The sequence below is a fragment of the Canis lupus genome, chromosome 1 (assembly GCF_011100685.1).
Source record: "Canis lupus familiaris isolate Mischka breed German Shepherd chromosome 1, alternate assembly UU_Cfam_GSD_1.0, whole genome shotgun sequence".
Taxonomy (NCBI): Eukaryota; Metazoa; Chordata; class Mammalia; order Carnivora; family Canidae; genus Canis; species Canis lupus.
The window spans coordinates 40,638,990-40,660,516 of record NC_049222.1 but is presented as its reverse complement, the minus strand read 5'-3'; the positions used below and the strand labels follow the sequence as shown (position 1 = coordinate 40,660,516).

Here is a 21,527-nt window from a genome sequence, read left to right as displayed (position 1 = left end):
AATTTTTAATTGTGGTTTAAGTATATATAATATAAAATTTACCATTTTAGCCATTTTTAAGTGTGCTAAAGTTTAATGCAGTTGAATATGTGTATATTGTTGTGGTACCATCACCACCATCTACCCAATGGAACATTTTCAATATTGCAAAACAGAAACTCGACCCATTAAACAGTAACTCCTTGGAAAGGAAAACTCTACTTTCTGCCTACTCGCTGCTCACAGAACACTTGTGTATTACAAGTGTGTAGGGTTTTATCCCTACACCAGGCAATTCTCCAATATCAGCTGAGTGAGTACCCTACAACTTAAGTGTGACACTTACCTACCCGGAGTTAGCATCAAATCTCACAGGTTAAGTGCTCAGTCCCCAAAGATTGCTCCCATATCAGTACCAGTTGAGAGTCAGGATATCACCTATGCTTCTGACCAACTGGTATAAATCAGAGATTACCATGACTCCCTCCTTGGTTCAGTAATTTGCTAGAGCAACTCACTGAACTCAGCAATAACAGTTTGTACCAGAGGGACAGCCAAATGAAAGAGTAACATAGGGCAAGTATGTGGGAAGGAATGTAGAGCTTCCATAGGCCTTCTCCAGGCAAGTCATGTTCCTAGCACTTTCACATGTTCACAAGCTGGAAGGTTTCTGATCCTGTCCTTTTGGGTTTTTATGGACTTTTCATTGTGTGGTCACAATTGATTAAATCATTGGCCATTGATTTAAACCCAGGGCTAGGGATCCCTGGGTGGCACAGCAGTTTGGTGCCTACCTTGGGCCCAAGGCATGATCCTGGAGTCCCAGGATTGAGTCCCACATCGGCTCTCTGCATGGAGCCTGCTTCTCCGTCTGCCTGTGTTTCTGCCTGCCTCTCTCTCTGTGTCTCTTATGGATAAATAAATAAAATATTAAAAAAATAAATTCAGGGTTAGGGCTTCAGTTCTAACCCTTTAGCCACATGTTTGATTCTCTTGACAACAGCCCCATCCTGTGGTTATTCAGGGGCTTTCCAAAATTGACCTCATTAACATAAACTCTTGTTTGGTTGAAAGGGGCTTGTTAAGAATTAACAGATACCCCTTTCACCTTTACCACTCTGGAGCAATTTCAGGAGCTGGGAACAAAAGCTAAAATTACAACAAAAAAATCCTTTGATTGTTCTTGACATTTAAGAAAGTACAAGGGCTGTAGGAGCTGTGTACCAGGAATAGGACGTAGACTGAATATACACTTAACTACAAATCACATCACATTCGCTATTCCTCTCCCTTCCCTAGCCCCTGGCAACCACTGTTCTATTTTCTGTCTCTATGAATGTGACTACTATTTGAATTTGATTTGGGCTCAGGTCATGATCTTGGGATGCACGAGAAATTTGTATTTCATATAAGTGGAGTCATACAGTATTTGTCTTTTTTTTTTTTTTTTTAGATTTTATTTATTCATAGAGACAGAGAGAGAGAGAGGCAGAGACACAGGCAGAGGGAGAAGCAGGCATCATACAGAGAGCCCGATGTGGGACTCGATCCAGGGCCTCCAGGATCACGCCCTGGGCTGCAGGCGGTGCTAAACCGCTGCGCCACCGGGACTGCCCCAGTATTTGTCTTTTTGATTAGCTTATTCTACTTAGTATAATGTCTTTAGAATTTCCTTTGTTTTTAAAGCTAATACTCCATTGGTCTTTATCTAGTCATCCATCTGAGGTCATTGGGTTGCTTCTTTTTGGCTATTGTGAATAGTGCTTCTGTGTCATGGGTGTATATAACTGTTCCTTGAGACCCTGTTTTCAGGTCTATTGGAAATTTGTAGATATATATATCCATCCAGAAATGGAATTGTTGAGTCATGTATAGTTCTATTTTTAATTTTTTGAGGACCCACCAGACTTCCACAGTATTTGCAATCATTTTACATCTCTGTCAACGATGCACAAGGGTTCCAGTTTCTCCATATCTTTGTCAACACTTGTCATTTTCTGTGTTTTTTGCCTTTTATTATTTTTTTAAATGTATTTGTTTATTTGACAGATAGAACCAAAGAGCACAAGAGTGGAGAATGGCAGAGAGAGAGGGAGAAGCAGGCTCTCTAACTGAGCAGGGAACCCAATGTGGGGTTTGATCCCAGCACCCTAGGATCATGACCTAAGTTGAAGGCAGATGCTTAACTGAGTCACTTAGGCACCCCTTGCACTGAGGTTTTGATTTGCATTTCTATAGTGATAAAATTGATCTGTGTGTGTGTGTGTGTGTGTGTGTGTGTTTTTCTTTTTAAGATTTATTTGAGAGGGAGCAAGCACACGAGCAGGGGGAGAGACAGAGGGAGGAGAGACTCTCCAGCAGACTCGCCAGTATGTGTGGAGCCCAACGTGGGGCTTGATGTCATGATCCCAAGATCATGACCTGAGCCAAAATCAAGAGTTGGATATTCAGCTAACTGAGCTATCCAGGGGCCCAAACTTTGGATGTTTATCTTGTGTTCTGCCACCTTACTGAAGTCATTTATTTTAGGAAAATTTTTGCAGATTCCTTAGCATTTTTGGGGTAGACATCATGTCCTCTGCAAACAGGACAGTTTTATTTCTTCCTCTTGTTACACTGGCTAAAACTTCTAGCATTATGTTGAATAAGTGTGATGAAAGTGGACATGCTAGCTTTGTTTTCAGCCTTATGGGGAAAGCATTCAGTGTTTAATTATAAAATACGATGTTGGGCAGCCCGGGTGGCTCAGCGGTTTAGTGCTGCCTTCAGCCCAGGGTATGATCCTGGAGACCCGGGATCAAGTCCCACATTGTGCTCCCTGTGTGGAGCCTGCTTCTCCCTCTGCCTGTGTCTCTGCCTCTCTTTCTTTCTTTCTCTCCCTCCCCACCCCATGTCTCTCATGATTAAATAAATAAAAATATTAAAAAATAAATAAATAAAATAAAATACGATGTTACTGCTAGGTTTTTTGCATATGCTTCATATCAAGTTGAAGCTCCTCTTTAACCTTGTTTTTCTGAGAGTTTTCATCCTAAAGAGATATTGAGGGCAGCCCAGGTGGCTCAGGGGTTTAGCGCTGCCTTCAACCCAGGACCTGATCCTGGAGACCCGGGATCCTTACATGGAGTCTGCTTTTCCGTCTGCCTGTGTCTCTGTCTATTTCTCATGAATAAATAAATAAAATCTCTAAAAAAAAGAGAGAGATTGAGTTATGTCAGATGCCTGCTTGGCATTTATTGCATGATGCTATGGTTTTCCTTCTTTAACCTGCTATTTTATAGATTACCTTGATATTTTTTTAAAGTATTGAGCTAGTTGCCTCCCTGGGATAAACATCACTTGAGTATGGTACATAATTCTTTTTTTCTTGCTGGATTCTATTTGGAAGTATTTTGTTAAGGATTTTTGTGTCTATATTTATGAGGGATATTGGTCCATACTTGTTTTTTTTTTTAACTGTCTTTGATATCATAGTATTAGGTTCGTAAAATGAATTGAGAAGTGTTTACCTGTTTTCCAGAAAAGACTGTGTCAGATTGGTAATTCTTTTTTAAATGTTTGATAAAATTCTCCAGTGAAACTTCTGGACTTGGATATTTCTTTTTTGGTTTTAAAATTATGAATTCAGTTTCCTCAGTAGTTGTAAGGCTGTTCAAATAATCGTTCATAGTAGGTGAGTTGTGGTAATTTGTGTTTTTCAAGATAGTGTTCCCTTTTGTCTAAGTTACCAAGTTTATGTATGTAGAATTTTTTGTTAAGATTCCCTATTCTTTTGGTATCTACAAGTCTGTAGCTCATTCTTGACGTTGATAATATGTGTTTTCTGGTGTTTTGTTTTGTTTTTTTCATTTTCAGTGTTGCTAGAGGTTTGTTAGTTTCTCACCTTTTCAAAGAACCACCTCTTCGTTTTATTGATTTTTTTCCCTTTTTTATGTTTTTTGTTTCATTGGCTTTCGCTCTTATCACTGTTACTGTCTTTTTTCTCCTTTAAGTTTATTTTGCTCTTCTTTTATACATACCTAGGTAGGAATTTAGATGGTTAAGACTTTGCCCTACTTTATGCATTTAGTGGTCTACACTTCCCTCTCAGTACTGCTTTAGCTATGTCCCAGAAATTATGTTGTATTTACCTTTTCATTTAATTCAATATATTTTTTTAAATTTTCTTTTGAGATTTCCTCTTCGACCTTGTGATTATTTTGAAGTGTGTTAGTTTCTGATTGTCCAGAGATTGTGTACTTCTCTGTTAATTGATTTCAAGTTTGAATCCTTTGTGCTTAGAGAAATATTCTGTATGATGTCAGATTGTTTTATGGTCTTTCTTGGTAAATGTTCTATGAACACTTGAAATATTTTCTGTGAGCACTTGAAAATAATGTATATTTTGTCCTTGTTGGGTGGCACTTTGTATTAATGTCCATTAGATTCTGCTGGATGATGGTGCTGTTGAGTTTTTCTATATCCTTGCTCATTTCCTTTTTTTTTTTTTTTTTTAAGATTTTATTTATTTATTTATGAGAGAGGAGAGAGAGAGACAGAGAGGGAGGGAGAGAGACAGACGGAGACACAGGCAGAGGGAGAAGCAGGCTCCATGTAGGAAGCCCAATGTGTGACTCGATCCCGGTCTGCAGGATCACGCCCTGGGCCGAAGGCAGGTGGCGCTAAACCACTGAGCGACCCAGGGATCCCCTCCTTGCTCATTTCCTTTCTGGTTCTTCCGTCAGTTGTTGAGAGGAGTTGTTGGGAGTCTCCAATTATATCTAAAGATTTGCCTATTTCTTTCACTTTTATCAGTTTTTGCTTCATATATTGTGGCTTTGTTGTTTGGTGCATTCACCATTCACATTTAGGAATTCTTTGTTTTCTTTTTTTTTTTTTTTATTGCTTTGTTTTCTTAGGTGGATTGATCTGTTTATCATTATGTAGTATCCCTCTCTGACTGGTAGGTTTTGTTTTGTTTTGTTTGAAATTGACTTTATCTGATATTAATATAGCCATGCCTATTTTTCTTTGATTAATGTTTACATTAAGCCTTTTTCAAATCTTTTACTTTCAGCCTACCTGTATCACTATTTTTGAACTAGTTTCTTGATGACCGCATATACTTGAGTCCTGTTTTAATTTATTCTACCAATCCCTGTCTTTTAATTGGTATATATAGGCCATTTATACTTAAAGTATTTGTTATATTGAGTTTAAGTCTGCCATTTTATTTTCAGTTTTCTGATTGGGGTTTTCTTTATTTTTCTGTGTTTTTTTTTTTTAAATTTTGTTTTGTTTTTTGTTTTTTTTGTTTTGTTTTGTTTTTTTGTTTTTTTTTTTTTTTTGGCCTTTGCATAGGGGTTGCTTGCACATTTTTTTAGAACTTTCTTTTGATGTTCTGTAGTGGTTTTGAGTATATCCCTTTTATTAGCTTTTTCAGTGGTTGCCCTAGATATTATATATAAAGAACTTGTACTGGTTGACTAGTATTGTCATTTTACCACTTCAAATGAAGTATAGAAATCGTTTTTCTTTTTATATTCCTTTGTCCTCCACCATTTATAATTGTTTTTAATTGTTAATAATTGTTTTTAAGTATTTCCTTTCCCAGGAATCCCTGGGTGGCTCAGTGGTTTAGTGCCTGCCTTTGGCCCAGGGCACGATCCTGGAGTCCCAGGATCGAGTCCCGCGTCGGGCTCCCGACATGGAGCCTGCTTCTCCTTCTGCCTGTGTCTCTGCCTCTCTCTCTCTCTCTCTCTCTCTCTCTCTCTCTCTCTGTCATAAATCAAGCAATCAATCAGTCTTTAAAAGAAATATTTCCTTTCCCTTATTTAGAGCCTAATCACACAGCATTAAACTTTTTGCTTCAACTGTTAAATAAATTAGAAAATTCAAAAGGAGGGCACCTGACTGGCTCAATCAGTAAGCATCTACCTTCAACTCAAGTCATGATCCCAGGGTTCTGGGATCAAGTTCCACATCAGGCTCCTGCTTAGCAGGGAGCCTGCTTCTCCCTCTGCCTGCCACTGCCCTTGTTCATGCTCTCTCTGGCTCTGTCAAATAAATAAATATATCTTTTAAGAAAAGAAAACTCAAAAGGAGAAAGAAAGCCTATTGTACTTACCCGTATTTTTACTTACTACGTTCTTCCTGATCTTTCCAGGTTCTTCCGTACATTTTTCTTTTCTCTTTAGAGTACTTCTTTTAACCATTCTTTTAGGATTGGTCTCCTGGCAACAGAACTCTCTTACTTTTCCTTCATATAAGAATGGTCTTATTACCCTTTCATTCCTGAAGGACATTTTTACTGGGTAGAGGATTCTGTGTTGACAGTTTTTTTTTTCTTTTAGCACTTGAAAAAAAATTTTATGCCTCCTTTTCTGAGGAGAAATCTACTTTCATTTGAATAGTTTTTTTTCCTATTGGCAAGGTGTTATTTTTGCTTATTACTCTCAGTGGATTAATTTGGGGTGTTCTATTTCTTTCTGAAGTTATCTGTTTTTTGGTTTGTTTCACATGTTCATAATTGCTTGTTTGAAATTTTGTCTTCTTGGTCTTGGCATGTGTTGATTGTCTTTGAGATCTTTGTGGCTCTTAGTATATCAGGTGATTTTTAGATTGAAACCTGGATATTTTCATATTATGTTATGAGACTCTAGATCTTATTTACACCTACTGTTATAACTGACTTTTTCTGACACTGCTGTGGCAGGAAAGCCAAGGGGCTATTGCCCTCAGGTGAAAGTAGAAGTCTAGGTTCCCACATAGCCTCTCTTGACACCGGAATGGGGAAGAGGTCTTCTCATTACCACTGAGTTGTGGTGGAAGTTCTCCATGTGAACTCCAGTGACATTGTGATGGGGGTGACCTTGTCTTGACTCCATGAGTCTTCCTCTGACACCACCCCAGTACCGCATTACTGCTGGTGGGGATGGAAGTGCAGGCTCCCTCTGTAATCTCCACTGAGTGGAAGTCTTATTACTGATTGGCAGGGATGAAAATTCTAGTCCCCTGATTGGCCTCTGATACACTGTGATTGGGGCAGGGTAGAGTACCTCATTCCAGCCTCCCAAGTGGATATCTAGGCTCCCCACCTGGCTTTTGCTTGCCTGAGTAGGGCAGGCCCCCAGCCTTTTCCAAGGTGCTTGACTGGAATAGAGTGTTGTCTGAAGTTTTATCTTGCTACGCCTCCCTCTTTTTTGGTCCTCTGGCTAGAGAGAATAAGCTTTTGTTGGGGTCTTTTTATTTGCTCACATTGTTGTTTCTGGGTTTCTGTCTTGTTTGACCTTGAGTCTGGATTTATGAAGGAGAAAGAAAATCTAGAGAGCACACAACCTTGTCTAGGTTCCCTGGTTGGCCTGCCTCTCTCTATACTTTTTGAAGTCCTGTCTTTGTTTAGTGTATAACAACAGGGTTGGGGTTTTTTTTGTTTGTTTTTGTTTTTACTTTTATTTTTATTTTTTTTTAAGATTTTATTTATTTATTCATGAGAGAGCCAGAGACATAGGCAGAGGGAGAAGCAGGCTCCATGCAGGGAGTCCAGTGTGGGACTTGATCCCAGGACTCCAGGATCATGCCCTGAGCCAAAGGCAGACACTCAACTGCTGAGCCACTCAGATATCCCAATGCCAGGGTTTTTAGTTCTCCATAGCAGAAGGAATTGTGAAAAGTACATTTACTCTGTCTTCCTGTGAGTGAAAGCCTAGCTGTCATTTTTAATTAACTCATTTAATGGAGACAGTATATTTGGATTTTGTGTTTCTGACATTGTCAGCTTTTACAATAACTGGTTTTAAAGTTGGGTATTTATTTCCTGGTTAATTGGTTCATCTTCAGCTTTATTTTAAGCATCAAGGAAATTGTACTATTTCAACTAATTAAATAAAATCCTATCAAAAATGTCAACATTTGGGACCCCTAGGTGGATCAGTTGGTTAAGAGTCTGCCTTCAGCTCAGGTCATGATCTCAAGAGTCCTGGGATCAAGCCCACATAGGGCTCTCTGCTCAGGGAGGAGTCTGCTTCTCCCTCTGCCCCTCTGCCTGCTTGTGCTTGCTCTCTCTCTCCCCCTCTGTTTCAAATAAGTGAAATCTTTATTAAAAAAAAAAATGTCAACACTTGAAAGTCCATAGCTTCCTTTGGCTGACCTATTATTGAATTGTTACTCCTTTCTGCCTAGCTTAAATTCATTTTGCTTTGTCTGCAGACATCCCTTTAGCACTGTGTTCTGTGGGAGGAAAGAGAGCAACTAGAAAGTACTTTCTGTCTGTGTCTTGCTAGGCTCACAGTGTGAGTTCCCAAATATCAGGGACAGTGTCTTCTTTCTGTCCCCCACAGCTGCTAGCTCAGAATGGGTTCTTGGTAAATATTTGTGAAGGAATAACAACTGCAGGAGGTCTGGGCTCCTCAGTTGTTTAAGCATCTGCCTTCAGCTCCGGTCATGATCCTGGAGTCCTGGGATTGAGCCCCATATCAGACTCTCTGCTCATTGGGGAGCTTGCTTCTCCCTCTCCTCCCTGCTCGTACTCTTGTAATCTGTGTCTCTCTCTCTCTCTCTCTCTCTCAGAGAAGTAAAATCTAGAAAGAAAGAAAGAAAAGAAAGAAAAGAAACAAAAGAAAGAAAGAAAGAAAGACTACATAAATATTCAGATTGACTGGCTTCCTTCCTTCCTTCCTTCCTTCCTTCCTTCCTTCCTTCCTTCCTTCCTTCCCTCCCTCCCTCTCTCCCTCCCTCCCTCCCTCCCTCCCTCCCTCCCTCCCTCCCTCCCTCCCTCCCTCCCTCCCTCTTTTTAGTAATCTCTACACCCAACATGGAGCTTGAACTCACAACTCTAAGATCAAGAAATGCATGCTCTTCTGCCTAAGCCAGCCAAGTGCCCTAACCTTCTCCTCCTTTTTTTTTTTTAATTTATTTATTCATGAGAGGCACAGAGAGAGAGAAAGAGGCAGAGACACAGGCACTGTGTCTGTGGAAGAAGAGGGAGAAGCAAGCTCCCCAGGGGGAGCAGGCTCTGTGCAAGGAGCCTGACGTGGGCCTTGATCCCGGGTCTCCAGGATCAGGCCCTTGGCTGAAGGTGGCACTAAACCGCTGAGCCACCCGGGCTGCCCCCTTCTCCTCTTTTAAAGGCAATACCTTCCTTTTTTGTTTGTTTGTTTGTTTTATGTTGGTATTAGTGAATATGTATACTGTGAGACAGACACTTATTGACCATCTAATGTAAGACTTTTGAATATGTAAATATTGGTTAAGTTTAGCTACTAATACAGATACATTAATGCTGACTTTAGATAACAGCACTGACAAATCATGTATGGGCAAAACAGTATTAAGGAGACAATGTAAGAATTCTAGTACAAGACCAAGTAAATGACTGTCTACCCTAATGCAGACCTTCATAAATTTTCTTGCCTTATAAAATTCATGAGTGTCTTTAATTTTTTCACAGCACCTTTAGGACAAAAAGAATACTCATACATTGGTGAAGAAGTTAGGTTCAGACAAATTTGCTATGTCCTAACAGTATATGTTGGGCACTGCTCAGTTTCTCAGACGTTGGAGGCAGAGTGGATATTTCTCTCTGATTCCTCTTTCACCTTGATTTTTCCCACTGTTTGTTTTATTTTTTTAAACATTTCACTTATTCATGAGAGAAACAGAGAGAGAGAGAAAGAGAGAGAGAGAGTCAGAGACACAGGCAGAGGGAGAAGCAGGCTCCATTTCAGGAAGCCTGATATAGGACTCAATCCTGAGACTCCAGGATCACACCCTGGGCTGAAGGCAGGCACTAAACCGCTGAGCCACCCAGGGATTCCCCCCACTGTTTGTTTTATCATAGAAACTGCCAGAAACCCAGCTTTACAAAAATTTGGCACTTTTTTTATTTTTATTTTTTTAAATTTGGCATTATTGAAAGGAATGCAGCGGTTTTAATTTAGAAACAGAATTGCCTGGAGCTGGTAATTCCCCTAATATTCAACAGATACTGCTGGATTTTTAGATTCCCTAAAAAAATGTAAAATATCCTGCAGTGCTCGGTAAGTTTCCCATTTTGCCCTGGAATGCTTTAGTACAGGGCTTAGGAGCTGTGGCCCTAATGACTGCTGTCATAGAGGATGGGAGGGAATCACACCTGGGACTGGGATGTCTCTTTTGGAGTGAGGTAAGAACAGTGAAAAGCAATGTTTTAAGAGCATTAATGAGTAGGTGATTAAGAGTGAGTTGTAAATGGGGCATCAAGGTGGCTCAGTTGGTTGAGTATCTGACTCTTGGTTTTGGCTTAGGTCATGATCTTAGGGTTGTAGGATAGAGCCCTATGTGGGGCTCTGTGCTCAGCATTTCATGCTTGAAATTCTCGGCCTCTCCTTCTACCCTTCACCCTACTCACATGCATGGTCTCACTCTAATTAATAAATAAATAAATATCAAATAAATAAATATCAATCATACATACATACTTTCCTTTTTTTTAAGAGTGAGCTGTAATCTCAGCTACATAAACTGTCTTTAATCTTATCTCCTCTAAAGCTTTGAGATAAATATCACTATCTGATATTCACTAGTAATCACTGTTCATCTCAATGTTGATTTTTTTATTTTCACTAATTTGTATGCATAATATTTTTGTTTTTCTTGAACATTTTTGTCATACTTTTTATGTAAAAATAAAGATTGAATATGAAACTCTAATAATTCACTCTGATGTTGATAGAGAAGAATGACTGAATAGCCTTGATTCTCTATTACTTGTATTATTAGATTAGCTCTTTTAAAAATATCACTGGAGTCCGATCTTTGTTTCTGAGTATAATTTTTTGAGTCAATCAGAAGCTCTTGTTTTTTTCTCCTGATGTAGAACAAATCACCTGCTGCAGTTACCGAACCAGAGACAAGTAAATTTGATAGTACTGGATATGATAAGGACTTAGTAGAAGCTTTGGAAAGAGATATAATTTCTCAGAATCCCAATGTTCGATGGTAAGTTATATCACAACAAAATAATTAGGCTCTGATAATGCTTTTAGGGAAAGTAAATGGAATCAATGTGGGCCTGCACTGAAGATCAGTCCTTGGGGATGGAACCAGAGTACATGCAGTGTGAACCCAGCACTTGGTTTAGGCTCTACCAAGTTTTTGTTGGGATTTTTTTTTTTTTATTTAAGAAAGTAACAAATGATAAGTTTCTATTTAAAAAAAAATCTTCGGGATCCCTGGGTGGCGCAGCGGTTTAGCACCTGCCTTTGGCCCAGGGCGTGATCCTGGAGACCCGGGATCGAATCCCACGTCGGGCTCCCAGTGCATGGAGCCTGCTTCTCCCTCTGCCTATGTCTCTGCCTCTCTCTCTCACTGTGTGCCTATCATAAATAAATAAAATAAAAAAATTAAAAAAAAAATCTTCTATACAGAGTGGGAATAAGATCACAGAAATTCCATCTTCTTTCTGGGACATCCTCTACTGGTGAAATGGCAGTGATTCTTACGCATGTGTGTTGTTTTTGTTTTTTGTTATGTAAGCTCAATGCCTAAGTGCCGCTTGAACTCAAAACCCTGTCCAAGACCTGGAGTTGCATGCACTGTTGTCCCATTGTTGCTTGTTATCGATAGGTTTATCCTGTGGATGTTGCTTTTATTTTCTATGATTTTGAGCAGTGATTCTCAACTTGATTTATCATATCTAATCAAAGAACTGTAATTCTGTGAGTTCTCTAAAAGCTCCTTTTCGAAAAAACCTAAAAAAATGCCTCCTTTCCCACAAAGTTAGGTTCATTCTGTTATATATTTTTCATTAAAACCTTATGATTTTTAGGTATGGTTTTGGGGGTATTTTAAAAATATTTTTTGGTATTTGATATTTATACAGTGAACATATACTTTCATGAAAATGCCACATGTACCAGTAATAGTAGTAGCAGAGTTTTCTAGTGGTAGGTGATGACTTCATAGTAGTCTCTATGATACTCTTCATCCTTGGTGCCTATCTCTTAAAAGGGTTGGGGGCAAAATATTGTAGCCTGCCTCAGCTTTATGCCTTTTTTATCTTTATTTTTTTATTATTATTTTTTTAATGGGCTCATTGTCTCTAAATCATGGGGTTTATGAAAGGAGCACCACAAGGCCAGGAATTTAAAATGAAGTGGCATGATAAATACTTAGAGTAGGTCTATAGACCAGTGTTCTCATTCACCACATTGGAAATCATTATTGCCAAGAATTGATGATTCAGATTGTGCTCTGTGTATACTGGTTGGTGTGGCAGGCCTCATCACAGTGTGCTAGTGCACTGGTACCTAGGGAGGGGCTTTGCATTCTGGCAGCAGTGTAAAACCGTGTGCTTCTGTGGTTCTCAAGAGTGATTGCATACAGTTACATGCATAATCTAAGAGGGTGTTGATAAAATATCTCTTCTTTCAGGGATGATATTGCTGATTTAGTAGAAGCTAAAAAGTTGCTAAAGGAAGCTGTGGTGTTACCAATGTGGATGCCAGAATTCTTTAAGGGCATTAGGAGGCCATGGAAAGTAAGTTTATTACTGTTAATGGCATTGTCAAAGTGAATGGCAAGTACATTGTTGTAGAAAATGAGTATTGTATTCAGGGAAGTGAGGGGAAAAAATAGATAAGTACTCATTCGATGCAGGTATGTCTCAATTTTTTAAAAAAATTTTTTATTAGAGTTCAATTTGGGCAGCCCCGGTGGCGCAGAGGTTTGGCACCGCCTGCAGCCTGGGGTGTGATCCTGGAGACCCGGGATCGAGTCCCACATCAGGCTCCCTGCATGGAGCCTGCTTCTCCCTCTCCCTGTGTCTCTGCCTCTCTCTCTCTGTGTCTATGAATAAATAAATAAAATCTTTTAAAAAAAATTTTATTAGAGTTCAATTTGCCAACATTTAGCATAACACCCAGTGCTCATCCCGCCAAGTGCCCCCCTCAGTGCCCATCACCCAGTCACCTCCGCCCAACTCCCTTTCCACTACCACTTGTTCATTTCCCAGAGTTAGGTGTGTCTCATGTTTTGTCACCCTCACTGATATTTTCACTCATTTTCTCTCCTTTCCCTTTATTCCCTTTCACTAATTTTTTTTTTTTAGATTTTATTTATTTATTCATGAGACAGAGAGAGAGAGAGAGAGGCAGAGACACAGGCAGAGGGAGAAGCAGGCTCCATGCAGGGAGACTGATGTAGTACTCTATCCCGGATCTTCAGGATCATACCCCGGGCTGTAGGCAGCACTTAAACCGCTGAGCCACTGGGGCTGCCCCCCTTTCACTAATTTTTATAGTCCCCAAATGAATGAGACCACATAATGATTGTCCTTTTCCGATTGACTTATTTTACTCAACATAATATCCTCCAGGTCCCTCCAAGTCGAAGCAAATAGTGGGTATTTGTCGTTTCTAATGGCTGAGGAATATTCCATTGTATACATAGACCACATCTTCTTTATCCATTCATCTTTGAATGGACACCAGGCTCTTTCCACAGTTTGGCTATTGTGTCTCAGTTTTTTAAGAAATCATGAGCTGATCTGAAAAGAGACTGAAAAAAACTCTTTCTTGGATTTAGAAAATGTACTAATGGCTAACTCTGCACTTACTAAAAATTCTTGAAATATTAAGTGATAAGCTACAAAATTCTGGACATTCTTGAGTACAGCTGTGTAACAAAAAGACAGATTTGTTCAAACAAAAGACTAGCAGGAAATACATTCAAATACTATTGGTACATATGATTATTATGTCAGTATTATGACATTATCTTTTTCTCATTTCTGAGTTTCAGATTTTTAATATAACCTTTTATGATGAATGATGTAAATTGGTGATAAAGCATCCTTTTGTTTATTTTTTTATTTATCTTAATATTATATATTAGTTGAAAATTAGTTCTCAGTAATGGAATTCTTGTGAATTAGAACAGTGGCAGGTTAATCTCAGTTATGTTATTATTTTCCCAACAGGGAGTGTTGATGGTTGGCCCACCTGGCACAGGAAAGACCCTCCTTGCTAAAGCAGTAGCTACAGAATGCAAGACAACATTCTTCAATGTGTCTTCATCAACTCTAACTTCCAAATACAGAGGAGAGTCCGAGAAGCTTGTTCGTCTATTATTCGAAATGGTGAACGTTTAAGACAATTCTAATGATTCTTTACCTCTCAAATGGGGGAGAGAGTGGGTCAAAACTATCTGCAGTGTGCAGAGTAGCTAGGCAGGCTGATACTGTTTCCAAAGTGTGATTCCTATGCCCTCAAAATTAGAGCCCTTTAATTACATGAGTTTTAAGTTTTAATTTGAGTTTTTCTGTGTGTTCTTTCCTCTAGAGGAAGAGTCATCTCTGTTGGCTTATAGGCATGTTCACATTATAAGATCTGCATTACTAATCTGCTATAGGAGTTTAGAATACTATGTTTTTGAAATCCGTAGACTTAGTTATAATATGGTAAATTTAGTGTAGTAACAGTAACTCAGAACAGTGAAAATCAAGTAGTTATGGATTAGATCACCTCCAATCCATTAACTGTGCTAAATACCTTGAGTTTAATGATCCAGTCTTTGGATTGTTACTTTTTGCTTGTTAATTGAGTTTCTTTTTTTCCTTCTTCAAACCCCACTAATCTGAGTATCAATAGGAGGAATATAAGTGAATGAATTCTAGTAGAGCGTTTGGATTGAATTCAGCAGCTTTTTAGTGGTTATTTCAGTCTTGCCTCATTTAAACAATAGTGTAGTTATATACATTAGGGCAGAGTTATGCTTATTATATGGGAAGTGACTTGCATTCTTAACTCGAAAGATTCCATCATGGACAAAACCTTAGATGACAGTGTTAATTTGACACTAGATCTTACTTCATAGGCTCCAAATAAAACAAAACAAGCAAATGAAAACCCTTACAATTTGAGGTTATCCATTTTCTGTAAAAGCTTTTATCCCTGTATCAATTCCCATTTCCTTCTTCAAGTTTGATAATTCATAAGACAGGACGTAAATTCTAATACGTTCTTAAGAGTTTATCAGTAGTTTATACTGCAGTAGGAATCTAGTGGAGAACCTCTTAGATGAGTTTGGAAAATTAGTTTGCCCTTTGCTTCAGGGGAAAAAAATTATATTGCCAGAATTCCAGAATATCCAGGCATTTTAAAAATGTAAGCTTAATGGGCGCCTGGGTGGCTCAGTCAGTTGACCGGCTGCCTTCAGCTCAGGTCATGATCCCAGGGTCCTTGGATTGAGCCCCAGCATCAGGCTTCCTGTTCAGTGGAAGTTTGCTTCTCCCTCTTCCTCTCTGCCCCTTCCCCTGCTCATGCACATTCACATGCTCTCTCTTTCTCAAGTAAATAAATAAAATCTTCAAAAAAAAAAAAAAAAAAGTAAGCTAAATACAATAAATGGCTAAGTATGGAGTCTTTAGAGTCAGGTGGCCCAGCTACAGATCCTACCTCTGTCACACTTCCCTAGCTGGCTAACTTTGGACCAATTCCTTTCCTGATCCACAGTTACTTTATCTATAAAAGGAAGACCACAATACAGGAATTACCTCTGTAATGTTTGGATGGTGAGATGAACTAATGCATGTAAATTGCTTACAATAGAGCCTGACTCATAAGGGTTAATAGATATTAGCTGCTCTGTTTAAGAATTACTATTTTTGGACAGTCCGGGTGGCTCAGTGGCTTAGCGCCACCTTCGGCCCAAGGCCTAATCCTGGAGTCCTGGGATCAAGTCCCACGTCGGGCTCCCGGCATGGAGCCTGCTTCTCCTTCTGCATGTGTCTCTGCCTCTCTCTCTCCCTGTATCTCTCATGAATAAATAATTAAAATCTTAGGGGATCCCTGGGTGGCTCAGCCGTTTAGCGCCTTCTTCGGCCCAGGGCGCGATCCTGGAGTACCGGTATCGAGTCCCCCGTCGGGCTCCTGGTATGGAGACTGCTTCTTCCTCCTCCTGTGTCTCTGCCTCTCTCTCTCTCTCTCTATGTCTATCATAAATAAATAAATAAATAAATCTTTAAAAAAAATAAAATCTTAAAAAAAGAATTACTACTTTTTTTAAAGATTTTTTTTTTATTTTTTTATTTTTTTATTTATTTATGATAGTCACAGAGAGAGAGAGGCAGAGACATAGGCAGAGGGAGAAGCAGGCTCCATGCACCGGGAGCCCGACGTGGGATTCCATCCAGGGTCTCCAGGATCGCGCCCTGGGCCAAAGGCAGGCGCCAAACCGCTGCGCCACCCAGGGATCCCAAGATTTTTTTTTAAATCTTTAAAAAGGAGATTTTAGGGAGAAGCAGGCTCCATGCAGGGAGCCCGATGTGGGACTCGATCCCAGGTCTCCAGGATTACGCCCTGGGCCAAAGGCAGGCACTTAACTGCTGAGCCACCCAGAGATCCCCCAGGGCTGCCTTTTAAAAAAGATTTTATTTATTTGAGAGAGCAAGAGCACAAGCATGGGGAGCACAGGCAGAGGTGAAAGCAGGCTCCCACTGAGCAGGGAACTTGATGTAGGGCTCGATCCCAGAACCTTGAGATCATGACCTGAGCCAAAGGCAGATGTTTAACCAACTGAGCTACCCAGGCATCCCTATTTAAGAATTATTTGATAGGTTTTCTTTCTTTTTTTTTTTTTTTAAAGATTTTATTTATTTATTCATGAGACACAGAGAGAGAGAGAGGCAGAGACACAGGCAGAGAGAGAAACAGGCTCCATGCAGGGAGCCTGATGTGGGACTCGATCCTGGCACTCTGGGATCACGCCCTGAGCCAAAGGCAGACACTGAACCGCTGAGCCACCCAGGTGTCCCCGTTTGATAGGTATTCTAATGGAGGGTTTATATTCAAGAAAACCGAACATTTTCTTCTCTGTGGGGAAGCCTCTTACAAAGTGCTAATTTACATTACTTTTTATAGTGAGATTCATGTGAAACAGCTTATTTTTCACCGGCTTCCCTGGTATTAACCATCTTCAAATAAATGCTTAATTGGAGTGTGCTACTTTGAGATGTCTACTTGAGTAGAGGCTCAATCACAAGCCAGTCTGGAGCTTTTGCCTTTGTGACTTTTGATTAGGGATCATATTTAAAACTGGCTTAGTTTTTTTTGTTTTTTTGTTTTTTTTTCTCTGTTCGCTGTATGGACTCTCAAGGAGTACTTGAGTTGGACTGCCACTCACATCTTTTTTGACTGCTATAGAGATAACTTGCCTCCCAATTCCCTAGAATTGCTCAAAGCAAACATATCTCAAGGCCTGTATTTTCTTTTCTTTTTCTGTTTTCCCAAGGCCTATATTTTAAATAATACCACTTAAAATATGTCTGTCCGTGATTTTTTTCATGACATGGTAACACATACCAAAACTTAATGGTATAATTTTTGTTGTATTGTCAAGAACTTTCATTTTCAAGTGTCCGAGGTGGCCTCTCTTAAAGTAGTGGAACAAGAACATGTAGGATAGTTTATGAATGAAAATGGGAGCTTCTCTTACCAAAAGGGATGCTATATAAGCAAAAACATTTGGTATTCACTCTGAATCTTTCTGTAGTATTTTCCATGTCATGCAAAACCAATTTTACATGTTCTGTGTAGCCTCTGTTTTAAGTCAAACTGTTCTTCACACCCTCAATATTTGGGAAGAATCTACTGGGTTTTTTCTTGATGTGGCAACAAATAGATTGAAATTTAATTTTTGTTAATGTTAGCTTCTGTAGACAGATGCTTTCTTGCTAGAATTTCAGTTGAGGATTTTCTTGGATGCTTTTTTTTTTCTTATTTTCCTGAACATTTTTTTTTCATATTCTATTTCTTGAATACAAAATTTTTGTAAACAGTACCTAAAATCCAAGTAAGGACGCTTTACTAAAATTAAATTAGGGATCCCTGGGTGGCACAGCGGTTTGGCGCCTGCCTTTGGCCCAGGGCGTGATCCTGGAGACCCGGGATCGAATCCCACGTTGGGCTCCCGGCATGGAGCCTGCTTCTCCCTCTGCCTGTGTCTCTGCCCCTCTCTCTCTCTCTCTGTGTGACTATCATAAATAAATAAAAATTTATTTAAAAAAATAATAATAAAAAAATAAAATTAAATTATCTCTGTAGAGGGAACTGATGACTTAGAATTCAAATTTTCAACTAGAAAAGTGAGATTTAAGTATTAGGATTTTCCAAGTGGACAAAAACTGCATCCATACTTTTGGAGGCATAGTTTTCCACACAGTGAATTGCCTCTTAGAAGATCCTAGATTATAACTTCATGGTCCAAAAGAACTGATAGACCCAGTATAATTGCATGTTCAAGTTCATAATGGTTCATTTGCCATCATGGACTTTATTTTTGGAAAAACCTTCGAAAAGTGCTATTCATTAAGCTGTGTTTTGAGAAATCATTGTCATCATTTAGGTTCAAACTCTCTTGTGCAGTGATTCTGTAAGTTTGGATATTTCATTTAAAAATAATTAACTACTTGGGCACCTGAGTGGCTCAATTGGTTGGGCGTCTGCCTCCAGAACAGGGTACAATCCCAGGGTCCTGGATCGATTCCTGATGGGGGGGTCCTTTCTCAGTGAGGAGTCTGCTTCACTCTCTGCCCCTCCCCCCTGCTAGTGATCAGTCTCTCTCTCAAATAAATAAATAAAATCTTAAAAATACTTAAGTATGGGGCGCCTGGGTAGCTCAGTCAGTTAGGTGTCCCACTCTTGATTTTGGCTTGGGTCATGATCTTAGGGTTGTGAGATCGAGCCCCATGTCGGGCTCCTCACTCATAAGGGAGTCTGCTTTTCTCCCTCTCTGTCCCTCTCTTCCCCTCTGTCCCTCTCCCCGCTAATGCTCTCTTGCTCTAAAATAAGTCTTTAAAAATAAAAACGATAAATTATGAACTTCTTTAGTTACTGTAATGTATTGTCAAGTGAAAAATGGCAATTAGGTTTCTTAGAGGGAATCTATATGATTTTATTTAAGGTAATGGTTCTCTGTAACCAATTTTTTCTCGAACTGTAGAACACTTACCAATATCTATGAATGTTTTCTTGCCACTATTGTCCTTATTGTTGGAGTGCACAAGATAATTCTGTATTTATATCACTCATGAATAAATAAATATTGCCAGTTAAAGTACTGAATGGTACAAAAATTGCCATGTAATTTTTAAGTCTATGATAAGTTTCTATTAGAAGCTTTTAGCTGCTCCAGTTTATCTTCTCCCCAGTAATAGGACTAGAGAGATGTGATGTGGCAGGTTCCTGGGCTCTTTTCTAATTGCTGCAGATTATTTTTTAAATGAAATAAAAACCTGGTGTTACATGGTTTCTTTATTTAGGCTCGATTTTACTCTCCAGCCACCATATTTATCGATGAGATAGATTCCATTTGTAGTCGCAGAGGGACTTCTGAAGAGCATGAAGCAAGCCGAAGGGTGAAAGCCGAGCTGCTGGTTCAAATGGATGGTATGCATGTCTGTATATTGACAAAGCTCTGCTCCTAGGGCTCACCCACACAACTCCTGACGACTAGGGAGGGCTGGCAAGTAGGTCCTGGAGATTGACAGTATATTGGGTACATGGACTTGGGGACATGCCAGAAATAATGGCTGTTCAGAGCACTCATGGGCATATACTCTGATTTGTTTTCAACAATGAAATTGGAATAAATGCAAATAAATTTGCTTTAGGGATATAGGTGTTTTTGAAAAATTTTAGAAATTGGTATGTAGTTAAACTGAGCTGGTCTTTTGATTAAATCTATTTGAGTCCGGGCAGCCCAGGTGGCTCAGTGGTTTAGTGCTGCCTTCAGCCCAGGGCCTGATCCTGGAGACCCCGGATCAAGTCCCACGTCAGGCTCCCCACGTGGAGCCTGCTTCTCCCTCTGCCTGTGTCTCTGCCTTCTGCCTCTCTCTCTCTCTCTCTATGTCATAAATCTTTAAAAAAAAAAAATCTATTTGAGTCCTATTTTTTTTCCATACTAAACCTTATTTTTGGGGGCCACAAATTCATATATGTACCATTTACCTTTGGAAGCCTTAGGGATACCTAACTATTACACTACCTTTATAATTTAGTCCTAACTATGCGGTTTTTAAGTAGTTGAGCTTTATTTTGTATATTCTGACTTCCTTTTTACTTTCTCCTCACCCTTTGTTTTAGGTGTTGGAGGTGCTTCTGAAAATGATGACCCTTCCAAGATGGTTATGGTTCTGGCAGCTACTAATTTTCCCTGGGATATTGATGAGGCGTTAAGACGACGTCTTGAAAAAAGAATCTATATTCCATTACCATCAGGTTATCTGCATTTGAATCTTGTCAGAAAGCTCATGTTAACTCTTTGGTAGTTTTGCTTAGAGATTTTAAAATTTGGTAGTAATTACCTTTCCTGTAAAGAAACAAATGTAGGATATCTTTCTTACATTAACTGTTTTTGCTATATCTAGAACCTGAAAGACTTGGTATCGGGAAATTTTAAATTTAGTGAGGAAGGGCTTTTAAATTTTTAAGCAAATGAGCTCTAAGAATTGGAAAGCAACTTCTCATTTAAAGTAGGCTTGAGAAAAAATAAGTTTATATTGAAAGCTTACGTTTTTTGTTTCCATCATTAGCAAAAGGCAGGGAGGAGCTGTTACGAATAAGTCTACGTGAACTGGAATTGGCTGATGATGTTAACCTTGCAAGTATAGCAGAAAATATGGAAGGTTACTCAGGTGCAGACATTACCAATGTGTGCAGGTATGAATTATTTTGGAAGTATGGGGTTTTGCGAGTATAAACGTCTGTTAGGAAGTTTTCATGCTGAATTAATAGGATATGTGAAGAGTAAAAACCCACATTAGAGTCTTTATTCACAGACGCGAGTTTTGGTATTAAGTTTGTGGAAAGGCGCTGGTAGGAATTTCGGCATGTTGCACAGCACTGAACAGTTTGCAGTGCATTTGAAAGCTGCTGGTTCAAGAAGCTAATGTTAGAACAATCGGTACAGGGATCCCTGGGTGGCGCAGCGGTTTAGCGCCTGCCTTTGGCCCAGGGCGCGATCCTGGAGACCCGGGATCGAATCCCATGTCAGGCTCCCGGTGCATGGAGCCTGCTTCTCCCTCTGCCTATGTCTCTGCCTCTCTCTCTCTCTCTGTGACTATCATAAATAAACAAAAATTAAAAAATAAATAAATGTAGAACAATCGATATAATACAGGAAATCAGTAGTTATATTGGATTTTTAAACTATTGGTGTACTTAGTATACTTTTTCATAAGAAATACAATTGTGATATTGATTGGGCATACTCTAGGAGGAATACAATCTCATTTCAGTGCAAGGGTACAAAATAGGACAGGAACAGGAATAAAAAAAAAGTCTCCAATCCAGTTGATTTAAGTAGGTTTTGTCCTAATCTGAGGTTACTCATTGTAAACAACACAAGGTTGTGAGCATTAGTGAGAACATGTGTACATAAAGCAGCTGCGTCCCTTTGCATAAATAAATGGTGGCTGTTATTAAGGATGAAACTTGGTGAAAGGAGGTTCCTTATTCTGAAGTTTCTTCTTTAAAAACAAAAAACAGGGATCCCTGGGTGGCGCAGTGGTTTAGCGCCTGCCTTTGGCCCAG

At 39.4% G+C, this 21,527-nt stretch overlaps 1 protein-coding gene across 1 annotated transcript in view; it reads left to right on the top strand.

Moving 5' to 3' along the window:
* Nucleotides 1-21,527, top strand: part of KATNA1 (katanin catalytic subunit A1) — a 46,785-nt gene that overhangs the window by 24,363 nt on the left and 895 nt on the right. Inside the window, exons 5-10 of the mRNA XM_038526310.1 lie at nucleotides 10,814-10,935; nucleotides 12,370-12,475; nucleotides 13,916-14,074; nucleotides 19,256-19,382; nucleotides 20,079-20,213; nucleotides 20,528-20,654. Coding sequence (XP_038382238.1) covers nucleotides 10,814-10,935; nucleotides 12,370-12,475; nucleotides 13,916-14,074; nucleotides 19,256-19,382; nucleotides 20,079-20,213; nucleotides 20,528-20,654 — 776 coding nt within the window. The remainder of the gene's footprint in view (nucleotides 1-10,813; nucleotides 10,936-12,369; nucleotides 12,476-13,915; nucleotides 14,075-19,255; nucleotides 19,383-20,078; nucleotides 20,214-20,527; nucleotides 20,655-21,527) is intronic.